Raw genomic sequence first — 22855 nt, 5'->3', positions numbered from 1 at the left:
TGATGGGTTGAACCCCAATTTTCTCGAATCCGATTCTCAAATTCGAATTCCAGAGAGTACCTGAAATACACCCCTTTAATCAGAATCTAGGTGCCAAGGGTCAAAAATAAAATAATGCACAGTAAATGTGAAATATGAACTGTGGTGTTGAAAAATTCTAACTTTTAAATGATTTTTCCACTAACAAAGTTTCGAGAATCAATACATATTGTAATTTTATTTTATAATTACATGTTAAAAATTACAATATCTTGGGGAATGGTAACAAGGAAATGTACTAGCGAAAAAATTTTACTTAGTAAACTTGAGAGGTTGTCACTGTTGAAATATTTATTTTACTTTTTTCCTGTAACATTTTTCATAGAATCTTTTGTCTTGAAATTTGAGTCCTTCAAATACTAAGGATTTGATGGTATATGAAAATTTTTCTTTTGGGCCCATCCCTGGTGTTATCGCAAATAATCACCGTATGACCAGGGGCACAACAATGGGGGGGGGGGGAAGGGTAATTTGCCCCCCCCCCTGATACCTTGAAGTGGGGGCAAACGGGGGCAAAGAAAGTGCTGTGTAATCAATTTTTAGATAATAAAACTGCTTAAAAGGCACCATTTTCCACCTTGAAATACAAATTTCCCCCCCCCCCCCCCCCCCCTCCGCTACAGTAGGGGGGATCGAGTATTTTTTATAAAAAGGTATATTGCTCACCCCCTTTGGAAATTAAGTTGTTACGCCCCTGCGTATGACCTTGTCCCCGCTCGTGACGCCGCCGCGCGCGTGGTATTCCCCAGCCCGCAGCTCGATCGTCGGGGAGCCGATGCACCCCGAGGCGTGGCAGAAGATCCAGCTGAAGGAGGCGGAGCTGAACCGCGTGCCGGAGAAGTTCGTGGACTCGACGCCGCAGCAGGCGCCCGTGTTCACCACGCACCTGGCCAGCCACGACAAGCTGGTGGAGGGCCAGAACGTGCACCTGGAGGCGCAGGTCGAGCCCCGCGCCGACCCCAACCTGCGGGTCGAGTGGTTCAAGAACGGGGTCAACCTCACCACCGGTGCGCCGTCCCGCCGTCCGTCCCCCCCCGCGCACACACACCTCGTTACCGTTTATATGTTACTAGCTGCAGTACCCAGGCTTTGCCCGGTTCGAACACAGGGTGAAGGGGAACTTTTTTTTCAAAATCAGATGTTGTTCTTTGTTTCAACGAATTTCTTCCAGAGGACCATAAATATATTAAGAGTCTGATTTAGTGAATACAACTATGACAACGAAACGATAGCCAAATACAAAACAAACGACCCGACTGCACGCGGCCCGCCATCTTGCCGAACTGTTTATACGACACGCAAAAGGGGCACAAGTAACACTTCACACAACAAGGACATAAGTCACAAAGTCCGAACAGATGTAGACACCTTAATTTGAACGTCAAACATGCAAAATAATTTCTCTCGCTGGCAGATCCCGGAATACGATTTTTTGCCAGTGTGTACTTATTTACCTCTATATAGCTAAAAATGGATGGTCTGTATGTAATCTAAAATCTGTAAGGTGCTGTAGGAAAAGATGGAAAAAAAAATGAAAAATTACTGATCCTTAAAAGATTCTATTATCTAGCTAATACCCGGCATGAGTCGCAACGCCTCGTTCAAATATTTTTTTGTAATTTGCTATTTTGATTAATTTCAATTCTGTAATGCGTGAGCACTCATACAATGAAACCACACAAGCCGCCGCTAAACTATAAGAAATACACACATTGGTTGAAATGATTTGTGCGCTATCTACTGTAAAATGGTTGTACTAACTCAGAAACCTTCGCCGGCATGTGCAAAACAACTCACCAAAGTTGTATCGCAAACGGATTCATACGGGAAACATTCAAGACGTGACGAACACACCAAACGATAGCGCGTTTAAGTTTCAAGGCAACGCCATCTGTTGACGAAGTTCAAAACTAAACTCTTATTAGCGCTGTTAGTTTGGTAGCCGCCGTGAGCTTCACTAGTGGACGGGTCTTGTCAAGTCCATTCATACATACAAGTCAAGCTAATAAAAGCATTTTAAAAATGAATTTACCCATGGTGATCGGTTGAATGATATAGAAGTTGATATCTGACTGTGCTTCAGTCTGAAGACGTGAAATGTTGTTTACAGTAATACGATATTAAGAAACGACAGTGAAATTGGATGTCATTCATGATGTACACTTCTCTATGGTGTAGTATTTGTTTTTACTGGTGGGTGTATTTTCATTTTTAAAAATGTATAAAAAATAATTTTCCTTCATGTTGAGACCAGGTTTACCCTGATAACACACACATATTTTGTAATTTGAATAGAAATATTTAAAGCAATTTTCGAAAAAGTCAGTACATGTATGCAATAGTTGCTTATTTACTGGTAAATGCTTTGCATAATATTTATGACTGTAATTTAGTTTGCATCGTTGCTAGTGTTAAACTTGATACATGAATTATTGTGGGTATCTAATTTTAACCTACAAAAACAAAACAAAAAATTGTTTCGCCGGATGCAGTAAAAATGTATGAAATTTAGAACGACTTCCAACTAAAGCTAAAAGTTTCTTTTGCAAAGAGTTGGTTTTAGAATTTTTAAAATCTTGTTGACCGTGTTGTTATTTATATTTTTGCCCTTATTTTTTTATTAATATGCAGGAACAATTTTTATGTCTTATTCTAGAAACTGGCTGGTGCTATATCAAATGCTAGCAAAGTTATTTATAAAAATTAAAACTTTTAAATATATTTTTGAAAATAAAATAGCTGCTGACTCACCCCTACAATTTTTACTTTTTGTATAGGCAAACAATTTTTCCTGGGATTTAAAATTTGTGTTCATTTGCTTTAAAAACATATTTAACATTATAACCAATAGTTATTTTGTCCTCATTGAATACTCTGAACTGAAACTTATTTCCCATTGAACGTTTTGTCATGCTAGGTACGCGCATCAGAAGCACGTTCGACTTTGGCCTGGTGACGTTCAACATCAACGGCCTGCGACCCGATGACTCGGCCATCTACACGTGCAAGGCTACCAACCTCCTGGGCGAGGCTGTGTCCACCTGCACGCTCAAGGTGGAAGGTAGGTGTTGATTGGTCTGCCCTAACTACTCGCTTACAGTGCACAAGCTATTTTATATTTGCTGAGAGTTTAATGAACCGGTGAAATTTGTTGTAGCCGGTCAAACGAGGAAGGATGATCAGGTAAATGTAGACTCAATATTTTGACTTAATGGTGTTATGAGTTGAGTACAATTTTTCTTATACCTGAATCTCAAATCAGTCCTAAAAAGAATGCCTCAAATACGAACCTAGGTTTCAAAAGTCAATAATTAAATTATATAAGAGAAAAACCACAGAAATTCTAGTTTTGAAGAAAAATTGAACCCATTAGATTTTATTTTTAAATTTAAAAAAAGGATATTTTCTTTTTTAAGGATACAGAGTATTTACTTTAGAATCAAAAATATTTCCTGAAGTGCTAAAAATTACAATTACGAAAAGCCCAAAGCAGCAGCTGGTGGTAGATACAAATATTTCATTTATAGTTTTGGTAGAGAAAAATAATGAAGTCCTTGTCAATGACACATGCCCTTGTGTCTGATTTTTTGAATTCCTCTTCAAGTATTATTCTCCAAATTTTTTTCCCTCAAATATAAAATCTTTTGAGTAAGTTAAGTTTTAACGTATTTCAGGATTTTATTTACCTACTTTTTTTTTGTGGATCAGAGTTAAATTACTTTTTTCAACTTATTAAGTAGGAAAACATCTTAGCATAGATCTTCTCAAACAAATTTACTTTAAGCACATGCAAATTACAAAATATAATTTTTTTTATTTTTAATAGAAAACCTGCCTGCCTCTTTCACAAGCACTTCCTTGATTATTCAGTATTTTTCCTTGGGTTTTATTTTTAAAAGTTTCACTTAATATTGGTGATGGGTCAAATCACAATTTTGTTGAATCTGAATCTGAAATTTGAATACCAAAAAGTACTTTGTATATACCCCTCGAATCCAAATGCAGGTCTCAAAGGTCCAAAATAAAATAATGTATAAGAAATTAAAGATTTCAACTATGCTTTTGAAACATTTAACCTTTTAAATTGTTTATTCCTGAATTAAGTTTCCAGAACCAATAAATATTGTAAATTTATTTACATAATTACATGTTAAATTTTACAATATATTAGGAAATGTTAACAAGATTTTCTCTGATATTTTTCTTGGGATCTTTCTTCTCGAATATTGAATTCTTCGAGTTCTTAAACCTTGTGGAATGAGGATTTTAATGGTATTTGAGGATTTCAGGATTTAAGTGGCCTATTCCTACTAAATAGTTTAGGTCAGGGGTGTAGCCAGGGGGGGTTTTAGGGGTTCTTACCCCGCCTTAGCACCAAATCTTAAATTAATTTCTTATTCATCACTCAAACAAATTTCATATTAAAATTAATAAAATTTTTACCATTACAATATTTAAATTTAAGAACCGAAAACTGCTAAAATAGAACTATTTTACACCTTAAAATCCAAATTTTCCCGGGGGAGGACACCCCCGGACCCCCCGCTTTAATACAGGGGGGCCATGCTTCTTAACACCCCCCATACACAAATCCTGGCTACGCCACTGGTTTAGGTTATTGGTCCTGATTTTGACAAGGAGGAATTTCGGTGCATGCGGGTTCATGGCTGAGGGAAAATCGGTGAGAGCAGGGGACACACGTGCCTGAGACGCCCGCCGTGTTCCCGCAGATCGCCACTGGCTGCTCGGGAACACGCTCCACCCCGAGGCACTGCCGGTGATCGAGGCCCTGGAGGGCCCTCGGCCCGGCCGCCCGGAGGCCCCCGAGCCGGTGTTCGAGACCCCGGTGTTCATCACGCACCTCAACAACGTCGAGTGCACCGAGGGCGACACGGTCCACTTCGAGTGCCGCGTCGAGCCCGCCAAGGACCCCACCCTCAAGATAGGTGAGTCTCCCACCACGGAGGCATTTATTTATTTATTTATTTATTTATTTATTTATTTATCGTCTTCATTGGTGGCAAAGTTAAGGCGGTACAGTACGCCTTTTCTTACACTTAACCACTTTTCTGCAATCACATCAAATAGTGGAATATTAAAAATTAAGCATCATATAAGCAGATGTTGACTAAATATTAAGAGAACAAATTATTGGTATTACAGTAGAACCCCGATTTTGCGAACACGGATTTAACGAAAACAGCGATTTAACGTAAAGGTTTTCAGGAACCATCAAAAAAACACCAATTTATTAAAATAATAATATAGATTTCCAAAAAATGAAAGTAAATAGTAATGGAATCTTATTAAAAATTACACTTTGTGGTGTCAGTAATAGAATGGAGGTACTATATATTAATATGTGCCTTTGCATCATCTGTCCAAATACGAAAAAATTAAAAAAGTTGTTCAAATTGCTTAAAAACTGCGGGCGCTGTAACTTAATTGCGTAGGTGCGTGCCATTGCGCGCGCCTGGATAGATAGACTGTCCGCGACACATGACGTCATGAAGGGTTTCTTTGTCCCTCTTCTATGCCTGGCTTGACTCACCACGTTATCTTCCAAACACGCCCGCATAGTAACAGTGCTAGCCAATAATCACACGTTTCCAAATATTCCCTTTCCCATCCTCCAGGTTTTTTCAACTTGTGACCACGTCACACCAATACGCCATTATCATTATTCTCTAGAGGTGTAAAAGTAACGAAAAAAAGCGTCCCCGTATGTATTCGTTACTATAACAATTAGTACTCGTTACTATCGTATCGTTACGTTACTCGTTACTTCTGAAACCGCATAACATGCTATGTTATGTTGCAGCAACGAATCGAGTCGTATTGCGTACGCGTACAGTATGACGTCACGTAAATAATAATAAATAGAATATAAACAATTAACAATATTTGATGATTAATAGTTTTTGTTAACCAAGAAACAATTAAATCTCATTAGAGCGGCTTTTTTATACTATCTCTTTTAAGATAAGAACAAAAAAAACATGAAAATACACGATAGTAAAAACATATTTCTAATTTGTAAACAATACTTTCTTACGTTGTTTCTGTTCCAATCTCAAACTTTGTCTACACACACAATACCTTTAATAAACAGTAAAAAAACTTTGACGACGAATTTCCAAATTATACTTTACTTAATAAACAAACATAGTTCTTTGTAACGCAAATTCATCGAATATGCGCGCGCATGCGTAAAACATACGAAAAATGCGAGTAACGAGATGCAGCCGTGTGTAACGTTTCGTTACTCGTTACTAGATGGCGCACCTGTTACTCAGTACCGAATACATACGGTTTGCTACAGCTCTATTATTCTCAGTAAGAGCTTTGTGCGCGGTGTTTAGTTTTTGGAATAGGTTTTTTATAAGTGCTGCGCAGCTCAGCGAACAAAGAGAGTCAGCCGGCGGCTACGCCGCGCCGTAATAGCAGCTGACCGAGTACAATGACCTTTCTCCGCGTACGGTGCGCTATGGACGGAAATTTTCCATCAATTTGCGGCCAAATTTTTTATTTTTTACTGTGACGCAATGTGCATGCAGCTCGTATTTGTTAAAAACGCTGCAGGTTGCGACTGTATTTTAATACACTTTAACGTATTTCTTACACTTTACATATTTTTAAACTTTTATTTTATGCCTCATTTTTTACGGTTTCTGAAAATCTGTATGTACGACCGAGGTGTACGTACGAACCGGGGGCCGTACGAGCGAGATTAAAAGACGTTGAAGATGTAAAGTTGACGAAGTCTGAGATAGCACGGCAGCACAAGATATCAGCGTCGACCCTGTCTACGATATGGAAACGGTAGGGACGCGATTATGAGTGCGGGGGTCATTGAAAATCGGAAAATCGGATTTAACGAAACATCGATTTAGAGTAAACATTTTCGGTAACCATAGCACTTCGTTAAATCGGGGTTCTACTGTAGTTCATTTTATTGTGAATACTGGAGAAAGTACTCGAGATAGAGCTCTGAGCGTCTGGATTAAGTTTCGCTGAAGGAAGTTCCACAACCACCGCAAATTTTGGTTGCTGTAGCAACAAATATTTAATTTGAAACAGTTCAAGACATCACCTTTATTTTCCACATATTTTTTTGACCTGTTACTACTACCCTCAATTATTTCAGTGAAATAATTTTTCTACAGCGACAAAATTCGTGGTGGATGTAGAACTTCAATCAGTTAGACATAATCCAGAATTTCAGTGTTCCATATTAAATACTTTCTCTTTCATTTACATAGTTGTTCGGTTCCAACTTTGAAAACATAGAATGCTCTGAAAAAAAATAATTGTACACATTGTTGTCAATATAGGAGCATTCATTTTTCACATGTGTGTCGGAATTGTCAAAAAGGACTTCCCAAGCTTACAAATAACAAATTTGAAAATTATTTTTAAATACTTCATTGAATACCAAGAAGTTACAGCCTATCACAGTATCATGCCATAGAATTAATTCTGAATGTTGCTGTTAATTTTCTGCAGGGTATGAATTACTTATATTTTTATGAAATATTGCTATTAGACCCAGCGTTGGAACTGTGGTCATAGCATGCATTTAGTTGTATTTTATAAAGGTAATCCCATTAATTATTGGTGATCGTGGTGAGGCTGAACTAACCGATGCTCGTGAATACCAACCCGTGGTGATACCGCATCTTTCCTCCCCAGAATGGTTCGTGAACGGCAAGCCGCTGCCGACGGGGGCTCGCTTCAAGTCGACGTACGACTTCGGTTACGTCGCCCTGGACATCACGCACTCCTACGCGGAGGACTCGGGCGTGTACATGTGCAAGGCGACCAACAGCAAGGGCCAGGCCTCCACCTCGGGCACCCTGCGCTGCACAAGTACGTGGCTCCTCCCCGTGCGGACGGTAGACGCGCGTACCAGGGGTCTATTTCTGAGTAGTAGGGATGTGCGAGTACTCGATATTTTCGGGTACGGTTCGTATCCACAATTACCTGAACCCGGAATCGTTGTAGGTACATGGATTCAAACAGTATTACGAATATTCACAAAAGTTATAAATTCAAAAATACTAGCAGTGAAAAATAAAATTTGGCTACTATTACGTAAGTATTTATATTATGATGTATCAAAGAAAGATATGTAAATTAAATAATTAACACAGTGACATTGAAAGAATTTCGAGATTTCGAGAACTTAAACTATAATTACGAATTTCGCCGTATAGCAAACTATATAAACTAAAAACAATTAGGCAAATACCTACAAGAAAAAAACATCTTGGCTATTTATTGGAGAAAAAATGGTTTCGTTTGCTGAAACATTTATAAAACTGAGATTTCCCTGTGGCGTGCAGTTTATTACGATTGAGTTGGAGAATCGAATATGTTTGGGTTTTCATATTTTAAAGTGTTTATTATTAATTAAGTTTACATAATTATAAACATTTCAATCTCAGTGTAATAAATAATTGCCGGTAGTTACAGTTAGAAAAAAGAGAACACACATTATTTTTAAATTAATCAGTTATTTTTAATTATTCTGTGCTTAATATTCGGAATCGGATTCATATTTCAAATATTGCCAGGGATTTGAATCGGATTCGAACCAAACTGAAAATCAAGGATTCGCACATCCCTACTGAGTAGTTCTGTTCTTGACATGCTGATTATTACTAATGATTTTACTGTAGATGTGCATCGAGAGTCAATTAAAATAAAGACTATTTTGGTGAATTAACTATTAAGAAATATTTTATTTTTATATATAGTAGTAGACTCCCGATTTTCGGGGTGCGGGTTATCCATTTTGTGGGTTAACTGTAGTTTATTTTTCTTCCATAAACCATAAACAATTTTTGACTTTATTTTTTTTTTTTTCGTGCGCGCACAATGGGAACGACACTCGTGTAATATTTAATACAATGCAGTTAATTAGTAATGCAATGACTTAATAACGTGACAAATCAACAAAACCAATTTTGATTTTTCCTTATAGCTATTTGCTTTCTTCATTGCGTAGTTTTTAATTCCGACGATGTCCGAGTCAACGTTTGTTATATTCTGCATTCCGCCATCCATTATATCAGCACTCAGCAGCAGCTCTGGACAGAAATGCTAGAAGCTTTCAGGTCTAGTTTACCTCGTGCCTACTAGGATGCGGTAGTAGTAAATCATGGCAGGAATGCATTTTTTAAACAACAGAGTCTGGAATTATGTTAACAGGTCAAATAATCTTTCTCATAATAGAAAACATTAACTTTATGTTTTTTTTTTTAAATATTATTAGAACTGAAATATATTTTCTATATTAATAACATGTATTATTTTGTGAATCAGAACTTTTGGTTTAGGAATTTTATCTGTTATGCCCTGTTTTTTAACAATTAATTATGTGAATTTTAAAATATAATTTTACATTTTTTAATCACAAAATGTTTCAACATTTATTTAAATGTACTTCAAATGTATTTAGACGTATGTTAGTACTGCAAATAAATTTTAACTGGAGTAGTGTCTTGATTGAAATGGTAATAAGCATGCGCACTTATCCTGATTGGAAAATGAATTATTTTCATTAACATACTGTCTTGTGGAAAAAAAAAAGTATTTGATTAGCACTGAAACGAATTCAAGGAGCATCTGATACAGTGTTTGTCTAGATAGTCAGGATGGATACAATTTTAAGTTTTTTTTTTGACATTGCTTTAACCGTGTTTTTCGGTCATCCACGGACCCCTTGTCAGTCATCATTCCGGATAATCGGGAGTATACTGTATGTTGAATAATGTATATATTTTTAATGAACGAAGATAATATGTAAAAGAATAAAAAAACTGTAACTCGGAAATCGCCCGTTTCGAAAACGAAATAGTCGTGAAGTGAAACCTCGAAGCCTTGTCCCCAGCTCCAGCTTCGCCACACTCCTGCGAGAGCCACGGACCGTGTCGGGACACGAACAGCCCACAAGCCTTCATTTCACAGACGAGAGAGCCGCACACCTGAAGTTCCCCCGAAGTTCATGCTCCTTTTTTTTCCCCCCTGCCGTTATATCTTGTTGCATGAACCGGTGTGGCATTAAATTGGTCAGTAGCTGTAGTTGTCGGCTAGCTGGCGGTAGTGACGGGGTGGTTCTCTCCCTCCCGCAGGCAAGCAGGACATCTACCTGGACACCCAGCACCCCCAGGGCAAGCTGGGGCTGCAGAAGGTGGAGGAGGCGGAGGGCGCCTACCTCTCCAAGTACCAGCGGCAGTCGTCCGGCCCCGAGGCCAGCTACCCCAAGCCGGTGTTCGTCGTGCCGCTGGAGCCGCAGTTCAAGCTGGGCGAGGCCCAGCCGCTGCACCTGGAGGCGCAGGTGGAGCCCAAGGAGGACCCCGACCTCAAGGTCGAGTGGTACTTCAACGGCAAGGCCCTCGAGCACGGTGAGCCATCGGGTCCGTCGGCCCGAGATAAAAATCATGGAAATCGTGTACAGTGAAACCTCTATCCATCGTTTTTTCAAAAGACCAGCAGAAAAAAAAAACAATGCATGCAGGAAAACAATGGATTTGGGATTTCTTTACGGACCTCGGTAAATGTATGCGCCAGCAATGGTTTCCAAGCTTATTATACATAAAATCATCATAAAAAAAATTAAGTAATAGTAATAATTTGTTAAATCAGTTTTGGATTCCCTACCAGTCTTTTTTTCTTTCTTTTTTTAACTTGATAGGCCGTATTTGCTGACCTGCGCACGTATTTCTCTTCACGTTTGTTGAAGACCGATTTGAGTGTAGAAGGTGGAATTCCGAGACCTTTAGCAACATCCACTCTCATGTCGCCAGGATTCTTCTCCACTTCATCGACGATCTTTAACCTCTCGTCCAGTTTTCTTACTTTTTTCGGTCGAGCCATCACCAGGGTCACAATAAAAACATTAATATATATTTAATGTAGCTGCTGAATACTTTCAAATGCACCGTATTTTCACGTGACCACATGCCAAAAAATCTTTACAGGTACATACATAAAACAAAACAGAAATGAATTAGACCAAAGATGACGAGATACATAAAAAAAACGTGGGTAGTGTGGCCAACAAGACAAAAAGACCACCCGGGTGATGAGGTAAAAGCGCAACTATCGATTGTAGAAGTACGTTAGCCGCCATCTTGAGTTGTTCAACGATCGATACAAGAAAAACAAAGGGCGCGTTCCAACATTTTGAGCGATCAATACGGGAAAAACGAACATTCATAAACGACACAAACGGGATTATGTAACGTTGTTTACGTGTGCTTATTGAAGGGACCAGAATAAACAAATGATTGATACGGATAAATGTTAGATGCGGGATCCATGCATCAAGGTTCAACTGTATTTAACAATTGCAAGTTTCAGTCTTCAATTTGTGTTTTTATTTCGTTTTCAAGTATAGTGCGTTGGTAGTGATTTCAGGCCTAAGACCACACTAACTCAAATAATTTTTTAAGCTTTTTAAAAACAAAAATTATAAATAAAAGATATTTTAAAAAAATTGATTTTCCACAAAACCAAGTTTAAATTTTGGCTGCCTACTACTTCATGAAATAAATTGCAATCCAAAATAAAAAAAAATTTTAATAATAATTTTATAGAAATTAACAATGTTGGTGCCACCTCAAAAGCATCGCAACAATATTTTTAGTTGTTGAATCTCATTCGCATTTAATTCAACTTTAAGCATTTTATTGAGGAATTTAAATTACTTCTAGAGAAAATGCCTAGTTAATTAAAAAAAAATTAAAAAATTAAAAATTGCATGCTCGTATCTATTGTGAAACATTTTGCAACCTACATTATTTGTAGAGACAAGATTTTATGGTTTTTTTTTAAAATTAATTTCATTTTTAAATCTGAAGATTTAGGTGTTATTGTTTTTTAATACCTACTCCACCAAAATTGGGGTAAAATTTATATGCTGCATTTTTTATGGTAAAATAATTTTCTGTAAATTGGTCCAAAACCAATACATTCAGAACATAAAAAAAATATTGAGCGTTTACGGTTAAAATTGATTCAGTAAGATATGCACAATAAAACTAATTAAATTAATATTTCTGGTCAATGCACTTTGTTTGGTACAATTTTTTGTCAGAAACAATGACATACCTTGAATTTCAAACATTAAAAGATTACTTTTTTGACGTGACGACGTCTAATAAATCGATGAACGCTGGCTGCACGCACGAAAAATTGTCCCACTACGGATGTCCCACTACGGGTGTGTTTTTGACGTGGCAACGTCTAATAAATCGATGAACGCCGGCTGCACGCACAAAAAAGTGTTTCACTACGGATGTGTTCTGTTTGCTCATTGTACGCATGCGTGGCATCTCTCTTCATGCTCATTGTACGCATGCGCGGCATCTCTCTTCCACTCGATTGGAACAACCATCGATTTGACTTTTCAATCATATTTTCATCGTTTGAATTATTAATATTATGTAATTTAACGATCGTCCACCGATTTTCAGCTCAATCGGTACAACTATTTAAAAGTAATGTTGAAAATTCAAATACGTTTTGAACCAACAATGGTGTTTTACAGTTACACATAATAATTCAAATTACACCCGGGATCTTTTGCACAATGTTTTAAAAAATAATGTTACACATTATAAATAAGTTTGGTGTATTTGGGATGCGTATTTGTTATAAAATCCTGTTAATATTATACCCCTACCGTGAACAAAGTTTTTATAAATATATATACAGTAAACTCTCGCCAGTCCGTGGCCCGAGAATCCGAAGTTCTCAGAAATCCGGGGTATTTCCGAAGTGACATGATCGTTACTGTTTAGATGTATGTATCACTATTCTCAGTGGATGATAAGAGCGACGCTCACTTATATTTATAGCGCGGTAAAAGGCTGGCGCGCAGTCATCTCGTTCCCGTCAGATAACTGTGAAATTTGAGCGGTGACCATAACATTATATGGCGGGAAAATAAAGATAAAGGTGTAATGCCTTTTCCTCTGGTGCTTTCTAGAAATTTTTTAACGGTTTTTTACACCTAAAACTTCAAAACCATGCCTTTTAGCCATTTTAACTCCTCTTAATCCGATATAAAAAAACAGTTGGGCATTAGCAAATTCTTAAATGCTTTTCGTAAACAGACTCCAGTCGGATATTTAGAGTAGGTTGGAAATCGCGTAGGTTTTCCTGAAGCTCTGGGCACCGTGTGTCAGTGTGTGAAACATGTTGCCAGTGACAAGTTTCCTAGCCGGGAATGCTGGCCGGAGGGAAGGTGAGTATAGTTCATTTGCGGTAAAAATAAATACTCTAACCGCCCTGCTAAATTTTTCCATTAAAGAAATTTTGAAGTTTCAGAGATTTTCCAGCAGAAATAATGTTCTGTAACTAACAAACAAATTGTATCAAAAAATTAACGGTAAATGGCTGCCGTGGGGGGCCTTAAAAAAATGTTCATTTTACCGGGAATGGACTATACAACCTGGCTTTCGTCGCATGCAGTGTGGAGTAGGGGAGGAAGGATGTTGACAGTTTCACACGCAGAAAATGGCTAGAGGGCTGGAGAGAGGGAGAGAGATGGTTTGTTGTCTGGGAGGGAGAGGTAAGCCGTATGACGTCATGCATCCGCTGCCTTTGCAGCCGCCAGCCTGTCTAGACGAGATTCTCGCACTCCCACTTACGTCGCACAAGCTACTGCTGCCGTGTTTTTAAACGGACTGTCCAATTTTTTTTCTCTTCTTATACGAACATTAGTAAGTGCACTATAAACCAACACAAAATATATGCTGCATGTTAAATAATAGCTTTGTATAAGCTTTTATTGTGAGTTTTACCATTTTTTCCCCGATTATTTTTGTTTTGTGCCAAAATTTCAGATTTTTTGATGGTTCTAGTGTACAATTAACTAATTATTTTTTTTTTTATTTCTCCCGTTTCTCTTTAGTTTAACTGGACTGGCCGTGTGTCTGTGAGGGAGTGGCCTTGAGTCTCTTGCCAGCTACGTATCGCTTCTCTCAACCGCCCCTCCTAAATTCACTTCCCCTTATCAAGGGGCTTCCCGTTTCAGCGCACGCCACATTGCTACGCCTAGCTCTTTCACATCAAAGTGCGACTTCGGGTGCCATTAATTTAATTTAAGATGACTTTAAATTACTTTTTACACAATTTACTACCAACTTGAACAAATGGGTGTGTTAAATTTAATCAGGCCAGGCTGTAAATTTTCAGGAAAAAAAATTTCTCGGGTGCTTCATTTACTATGAATGGACTATACTGGTATTGCTTACGTACCATTCTGTTAACTTCTCAAGTGTCTTGTTTATTATGACGTCCTGTGGTAGTATTACATGTTCATTGACTACCATCTTATCTTTTAGAATTTTTTTTTGTATTTTAATGAAAATTTTTCAAAAATCCGAAGTTTTCAAAAATCCGAAGGTCATAAATCCCCGACACCCACGGATTTGCGAGAGTTTACTGTATATAACATTTGAAACTATATTACCTTAGTATGGCCTCGTGGGCGTGTGGTTAGCGTACCCAACAATTAAATTGAAGGTTGTCGGTTCGAAACCCGGTAGCTGGGAAAATTATTTTTTGTACTTGTAAAAATAAATATGTCGCACGCAACTTTTCAAAAGTAATAAATATATTTGAATTAATGAATGCAAATAAAAGTAAATTTATTAATTCAATTGCACATTTCATTTCACTCCTTTGTATCCATACAAAATAGTGATAATTCAATAAAAATGATTCAATTTTATTCATTAAAGTATGTAGAGGTAGATTTTATCATGCAAAAGATTGAAAAATTAAAAAAAAATTCTTCCTTAAAGAATATAATATTTTTAATGCCTAAATGGTTTGGTTGCAGAAGCCTATTACGGCTCAGTCTCAGGCCGAATATGATATTTCCTTTTCTTCTGGATCAATTCATTTCATCAATGTTTTGTTATGACGTTTTCACGTTAAACTATCGTCCGTAAACCGACTTTACAGACAACCAATTTTTTTTTTATGATTTGAATTATGTTGTTTTGGTTAAATTCTACTTAAATCCGTGATATAACCTGCATACGGTGCTGTTTGAAGTATGATGTATTAACTTGCATTTTGGTGATAAGTGGTGTTTTTTTGGTTTTTTCGCAATTCACCATATAATCTTTTCTCTAATTACTTGCTGTGATGTTTCAATGACTTTACATTTGTGCCATTGATTATGGAAAATGGTAAGAAAAGGAATACTATATTTTTGCAGGTGCTCGTTTCAAGATGACATGTGACTTTGGGTTCGTCACACTAGACCTGACTGACGTCTACGAACGTGACCAGGGTATTTACACCTGCAAGGCACACAACCGTGCCGGAGAAGCCTTCACCGCGACCACTGTTTACTGCATAGGTAACTAGATTCATTTCCTCGTTACAAATTGTTTTTCCTGAGTTATGTGTACAAGCATTTTTTAAAAAAAAAAAAAAAACACTGTCAGTGATCTAAGCCGTCTAGTACACCTTCAGCGAGTCATAGACAGAAAGTAGAAACTGCAAACTCGTTATTCTGTTTATACATTTATTTAAGGTGTGTGTTCAGTTTGTCATATGTACACGTCATCACCTTAAGTACCTACTACTTCAATTGTATTTTTTATCACTGCAACTACCACAATATCTTTTAAATAAATATTAGGAATTTTGCTTTTTATCACATTATGGGTAATTTGTAACTTGAGTCAAGTGGTATACTTGCTGTATTTTTATATAAGTAATTTTTTTTTTTTTAAACTAAAGTGTCAATTATAATTTTATGAACATTTAACATTTAAGTCAATATATACATTATTTTGCATGCTTTAAGAATTATATCCCGAAAACATGTTTTTAAAGAAATACTGGTAATCTTGGAATTGTAATGGGAAATAAAAACCGTAAAAGGAAACAGTCTGTACACCAGCACTTGTTCAGAACTGTGGTGGAAGTGATCTCTGCTCAACTCACGCGTGTGTGTGCAGGCAAGGACGGGCTGATCGAGCACACCCAGCATCCCAAAGGAGCCGAGGGCCTGGGCAAGATCCAGGACCTGGAGGAGTCGCTGAAGAGGCAGGAGGGCGCCCCGTCCCCGACGGAAGAGGGGCAGGCGCCCGTGTTCACGTCCCAGGTAACACCCGCTCCTCCCCCTGCCAGGGGCACACGCAGGTGGGGATGCGGGGAATACGTATTCACCCCAAAAATAAGACGAGAGCTTTTCATTGAAAGACTACCCAAAAAAAATTGGGGATCGTCTTATAACCGAAAGAAAATTATTTTAAAAAAAGTTTAGAAAAAAGTTGTTTAAAATTACAGATTTTGATTTTTTTTTATATTGAAAGGATGCATTCATAATTACATAAAATATTAGTTAAGCATTTTTAAATTCTCACAGGTTTGGTCAAGGAAATAAAAAAAAATTATTAAGATTATTTTTCTTGTGATTGTGTGCACTGACTTCCAACTTAACATTGAAAGGAAAAAAGGTGAGTGGATAATTTTTCTCGGAGCCATTACTTGAATATAGTCGCCGCACGGTAAGTTCATACTTTTAGGAAGCCCTGCTTCAAGCTGGGATCTATTTTCAAGGTGACTATGTATCCTTCGGCCAAATATCAACAATAACATTGCCATGTGGAAAACCATGTGACTACCACATGGCAATATTTTGGTTGGGTAACTGTCAAATAGGGATGTAATTAATGGATAATAAAATTACACTGCAATTTTTATAATTGGTTAAATGTCAGTAGAAAATGTCATAACACCATGTTTAATAATTAAAATAATAAATATAAAAAATCTAAGCAAATTTTTATAGTTTAGAGTTTCAACCCAGCGTTGTGCTGTGTCTTCACATAATATCTATAAAAATTGAAATATATGTGCAATTAGCTTATAATTTAAATGTATGTGTATATTTATCCTCAAACTTATGCTTTATTTTGTTCATTGTACTGACAACTACTTTTAAGTGAGCCTACATGCTGAAAAAATGAAGGTTTAATAATAACAAACAAACAATAAAAAACATTCCATATAGAAGTTACACTGGTGACTTACATGTATGCAAAGTAACTGTGACAAAGTATGTATTAACCCATGCAAAAAATAAATTCCAAGGACATTATAAAAAAATTAATCTTAGATTTTAAAATAATGCAAAAAAGCCTACATATTATATCGTCCACTAGAATTGATACTGTAATAAAACTCATGAAGCTATCAGTATTTTTATCAAAAATCTACTAATAGTGTGTGTACTAGCCAAAAAGAATTAGCTACCAACTACATTGTAAAAATTCCTACCTACGCAAACTCAAATGGATCATTAAATGCAGCTTAGAAGCAATAATTTAAAAAAAAATTATCATACCGATTTTATAATCTCTAATGTTTACCAAACATACGGGTATTTTTCGCAAAACAAAAGATTATAATAATTTCCAGAAAGACTGCACTAAAATGTAAACACAATTATACATTTTTTTCTTGAATTAAATTAATAATATACATTAATTGCTATTTTTTAGCCGGTGAACCTCCTCCTCCTTGATGTTGTGGGTTGAAAATGCTTACAAATGAAAGAAAACGCTATGCATTGTTTACACAATTATGTTTACAGTATTTAATTGTAGGCCTATACTGATCTCTAGGGACCTATGTATTATTTAATGTGCTGTCTTGAACAGCCCTGCAACCTTTTCCACGGGTGCACAGCAGATAAATCCATTACCTAATATATAACCGAAAATATAAGAACGTGTCTGTTTGTAATTTGCCCGACATTCAAAACAAGAAAGCTGCGAGGAAGGTACTTTTACACTATTTTACAAACACGCCCCAACCTAACGGAACGTTTTCACGCACATACTTTCATAACGTGTTAATTAGTCACTCACTTTTTCACGGTCGTGACGCCCAGATCTAGAAGAAATGCTGTCATTTCTGCGACATCACCCTGTTCCAGTTGACCTGTATTCATTAACATCGTAACTCTTCGTGCCACGTTGATAATATCTTGCTGTCTCTGATGACCGGTTGTCTCCTTCTTCTTTACATTCATTTTAATAACCTAACAAACCATAATAACTAACACAAAGTTACACTGTAAAAGCAATAGTTCACTACAAGTTACAATTAAGACAACCATTTAAAATTAGAAAATTAATTAGTACACAAATACACTGGATGTTTTCGGAAAATCAGAAGTCGTTTTGAGCAAACAAGCGTTCAACATGGCTCGGGCCGACACACAGTTACGTAGGTGATTCATCCGCAACAGCTTGCAACGTCATCTGTAAACAAAATAACTTAACTTTCGTATATATTAAACAATATTACTCCAGGATCTGGAAATAAACATATGTGAAACATTTTAAGCAATATTTATCGTTATTTCAGCTGTTCAAAATTACATACTAAGGAACTATTTCTTCAAGTGTGTAGTCAACATACCGATAAATATCGTTGCCACGCGTGTTTAAAAACTTACATATAAAATTAACAAATACAAATTATTTCAGTATTCATACACACGTACGGAAACGTAATAGCTTGATAAATTATGTTGTCCTATTTTGTTTATTTATTTGTCAAACAAATTGCACAATAGTAAACCAAATATTCTTAGTTACATTTTTCAACAGTTCTTCCCAAAAGTACGAACTTACCGTGCGGCGACTATAATTGGGGGTAGTGTTACATTCAGAGTCGACTCATGTTTGGGTGAATACGGTATATCCTCATCTGAAATCCTAAAAATCTATCAAAATAGAATCATTTGCACCAACAAACGGAAATAAATTTAAAAAGTAAACAATGGGCAAGGTGTGATATATCTCCCCTCCCCCCGTTTTCAGAAATGAAATCCTGCGTTTGCTCGTATTCCTTGGGAGGTTACGTCCCCAGGGGTAGGGTTTTTGTCGAACCTCTTTAATCCACAAACATGCTTTCACATCCCTGTAGCCCTTCATCTGGAATATTCAGATGAACTGGGGATTTACTTTTTTACAAATTTTTATGTTTTATAATTATATTTAAATTTATCTTAAATGATAAATCATTAAAAATATTTTATGGTCTTAAGCTTGATATCATCTTAAATTTAAGTTCTTTTATTCAAGTTTCTCTTTGTGTGAGAAAAACATCTTTCAAAAACATGTATATAAATGGCATATGTAATTTGCTGTATTCCATAATAAAAAAGTGGGTTGTGTTGAAATATCCCTGATATAATGGAGTAAAAAGGTTTTGCTTGTGGAAATATTAATTAAACATCTGCAATGAGCTTTTATCACAGAGGGCACACTTAAACTAATGTCAACCCTACTCTTTGTCTTTTTGTTAACTTTGATGTGCAGATGAAATTATAATTGAAAATGGGTTAAAATACAGTGTTTTTAAATTACAGTCCTTTTGAGTGCTTAGATCCTTATCCACATGGTGAAAAGGGAAGATTATATACTTAACCAAACTTTTTTTTTAATGTTTTAGTTTGAGAATTTGATGAACCTCAGCGAAGGCCAAATCGCTCACTTTGAAGCATCGTTAACCCCTGTTGGTGACCAGACCATGGTCATCGAGTGGTTCTACAATGGAGAGGTTCTCAAAGCTAGTAAGTACTCGAATTCGCAACAGTCAGATTATTAAAAAAAAAAAAAAAAACCCTTAAATAATGCAATAATTTATCTATTTGCACCTGGATCAGTGTTTGCACCGAAGTGTTCATGATGAGGCTACCTACAGTTTTGACACATGTGGGCAGGTTGTATGTTGAAAAGTGCAGTTGGCCGGAGTAGGAGACTTATTTGTAGAGACCCGGAAATTTCGTGGATTGTTTTGGCCTCAGGATAGAATTCAAAGTTATAGGTGTGCTCGACCCATGTTTACTTTCCCATTGGTTAATTTCTTAGCGAGAACATTTTTAACCTTGTTGATTTGGCACCACCTGATTCGCTTACTTCTCTCCTAGCTGGGCATCGTCGGCTCCTCACGGTCGTAGACGGGCGTGTCCAAACAACTGCGTGCCAATCATGAACACACAGTGCGAGAGTGTGAAGGTTTGCATTCTAGCTTGCGACTAAATGAACCCGCGAAATTCCCGGGTTCTCTACTCGCTCGCCCGCAGGTCACCGGTACCGCACGGTGTACGCCTTCGGCATGGTGGTGCTGGAGGTGCTGGGCACCGAGATAGAGGACTCCGGCACTTACAGCTGCCGGGCCACCAACAAGTGGGGCAGGGCGGAGATCAGCGTCCTGCTGGAGTGCGTCGACAAGTCCAAGGGCCAGAAGCCGCGCTTCACCTCCCAGATACAGGTGCCTCTCTCCTCTCCTCGAACCCCCCCTACGAGAACAAAAAAACTCTGGGCAGATAAAGAAAATAATCTGCTTCAGTTCAATCAGCTGTTTACCTTTAAAAAAATTAATTTAAAAAAATATTAATCTTAATTCAAAATGACTGAATTAAATTAAATTGAATTATAAAAAAAAATATATATATCTAAATAATTATATATAGATAGATATAGATAGTGTGCAATCGTTCGATGTCAGTTTAATTTTATTTGTGAAAAAGTACTAGTACTGTTGTACTACATACATGTAATTTTTTTTTTTTTTTTTTAAACTTTAGTGCTTCTAAAAAAATCAGCTAAATTCCAATTTGTTATGATCGCTCTTCATGACTTTGGAAATGCGTTCAGGTAGACTTTTTACAGGGTTCATATAACATATCAACATTACGAACTCCAAATTTAACTCTTAAATGTTTCGTAAGCCCCCAAAATCCTCTAGTCTCTAGCCTTCCACCCCTAAAATTCCACCCTCCACCAACAAAACTCGATGCTGGCTTTGTTTATTTTTGATTTCATGTCTCCTTGACAATGACTTAATTACTAAAAAGAAGATTTTATGGTTTATTTATTTAGACCAATTTTGTTTTCAAAACAGGCGGAGTGGGTGTTTTTTTTATTTTAATGGATTACTTTTATTTATAAAGATGTTGAACTTAAAAAAAAAAAAAATGGCACCAAACTGTTTCCTAAACTTATTTCACCGATAAAATTTTAATTTGACCAATTCTTACTACATTTTTACAAATACATAAATAATTTGTAATAAGCATTCTAGTACAAAATTACTTTGAACAAGCTAAAATAAATTATAAAGTACTTGTGTATTGGAAATAATGTTGTAGCACCTATCAGTAATAAAATTTGAGTGATGAGAGATGCGAGATAAAACTTTAAAAAGCAAAGTTAAATTTTTCCTATCCGTTTGGTCTATACATTTTGATACAAAATTTAAAAAAAATTTAAAGGATTAATATTATTACAAAATTTACAGTTTTGCAATTTGTGTAAGATTGATTAAAATACCTATAATATAATGATTTTTTTTAGTTCCTCATGCAACTTTTTGAGAAACATCGGAATATTAATAACAAGTGTTTCATATTAATATGTAATTTAATGTACAATCTCTATAATATAATGGAATGGTTACAGAATAGATAAATCACAAGTTTATTGCATGTAGCCAGATTATACTATTTTTGCATTCTTTTCGATGCGAGCTTTCCTCTGACTTGTGTTTTCTATCATTCCGAGCATATTTACGAGTCATTTGAGACAACATCTTTAATTATTTTGTAATATCCAATTTAATACTTATATTTATTTTAATATTTATATTTCCACGAATATTTTTATTAACACATTTTGGGTTCCAGCAGTGCCCCGCAAGCTCATCACAATGACACCTTGAATCAATGTCCTAGCTAAATGCGTTTCCACGCAATTTATAACTTTACACAAAGAATTTGTAGTAATCGCATGCATGTGCCTACATTGGTAGGTACAATGATGTCACAGGCAAAGCAAATACCACGCGACAAACACGTACAGACATGATCTATCTGTCATGGGCTCAACCATTGTTAACCCATTATTAGTCTTGAAGTTATAAGGTATAACTAGGGACACCTGTATTTCGCGATCTCATTTCATGTCAAGGTATTTCACAAAACACTGTAGCTTTTTCTAAGAGTCATGGCAAATTGTGAGGGTGCAGCAGTACGGTGACCACATTCTCATTGGCCCCGTCAAGAGCGGGACGACACCTCTCACCGACCTCAGCCAATAACCACAGGAGAAAAGCTACAGTATTTTGTGAAATACCTTGACACAAAATGTATTCGCGAAATACAGGTGTCCCTAGGTATAACATATAATTGATTCAAATCTGACGGTGTTTTGTCACGCAAGGAAGTTTGACCGACCGTCACTGTAACGAGATATGGACGTTTTCACGTCAAAAAGATCTTTTTTTGTGTGTGTGTCTGTGGGACGCATTTGACCGTACCTGCCGGGCCTTCTCGCAGGACATTGTCGGCCTGAAAGACGGCCAGTCCGCGCACTTCGAGTGCACGCTGGTGCCGGTGGGCGACCCGAACATGAAGGTGGAGTGGTTCCACAACGGCCAGCCGCTGCGGCACTCCACGCGCATCAAGTCCGTGTGCGACTTCGGCTTCGTGGTCCTGGACATCTCCTACACCCAGTCCCACGACTCCGGGGAGTACGTGTGCAAAGCGAGCAACAAGTGAGTTTCGTGTTCTGAACAGCTAAATCATTCCCTTCCCCCCCATCCTTTTCCCCAAAATTGGTTGCAACGTTAATGATTGTTTTATACCTGGAAATTTCACAGATTTGTTTTGCATCAGGGCTTAAATCCACAGTCTCCTATGTACGTATACTGAACGAAAAAATTCTTTCCGTTTGGCTGATACCTTTCTGAAGAACCTCCCCTT

At 36.9% G+C, this 22855-nt stretch overlaps 1 protein-coding gene across 9 annotated transcripts in view; it reads left to right on the top strand.

The window, feature by feature from the left end:
• Positions 1-22855, top strand: part of LOC134538265 (titin) — a 358395-nt gene that overhangs the window by 114686 nt on the left and 220854 nt on the right. For all 9 annotated transcript variants that reach the window (XM_063379416.1, XM_063379425.1, XM_063379423.1 and 6 more), the window contains exons 42-51: positions 789-1046; positions 2957-3100; positions 4770-4985; positions 7732-7908; positions 10176-10448; positions 15281-15424; positions 16032-16177; positions 19543-19663; positions 20177-20364; positions 22430-22647. In XM_063379416.1, coding sequence (XP_063235486.1) covers positions 789-1046; positions 2957-3100; positions 4770-4985; positions 7732-7908; positions 10176-10448; positions 15281-15424; positions 16032-16177; positions 19543-19663; positions 20177-20364; positions 22430-22647 — 1885 coding nt within the window. The remainder of the gene's footprint in view (positions 1-788; positions 1047-2956; positions 3101-4769; positions 4986-7731; positions 7909-10175; positions 10449-15280; positions 15425-16031; positions 16178-19542; positions 19664-20176; positions 20365-22429; positions 22648-22855) is intronic.

Source organism: Bacillus rossius, chromosome 13 (assembly GCF_032445375.1).
Source record: "Bacillus rossius redtenbacheri isolate Brsri chromosome 13, Brsri_v3, whole genome shotgun sequence".
Classification (NCBI taxonomy): domain Eukaryota; kingdom Metazoa; phylum Arthropoda; class Insecta; order Phasmatodea; family Bacillidae; genus Bacillus; species Bacillus rossius.
The sequence above is the reverse complement of the archived record's forward strand: the minus strand, read 5'-3'. Positions and strand labels throughout refer to the sequence as shown.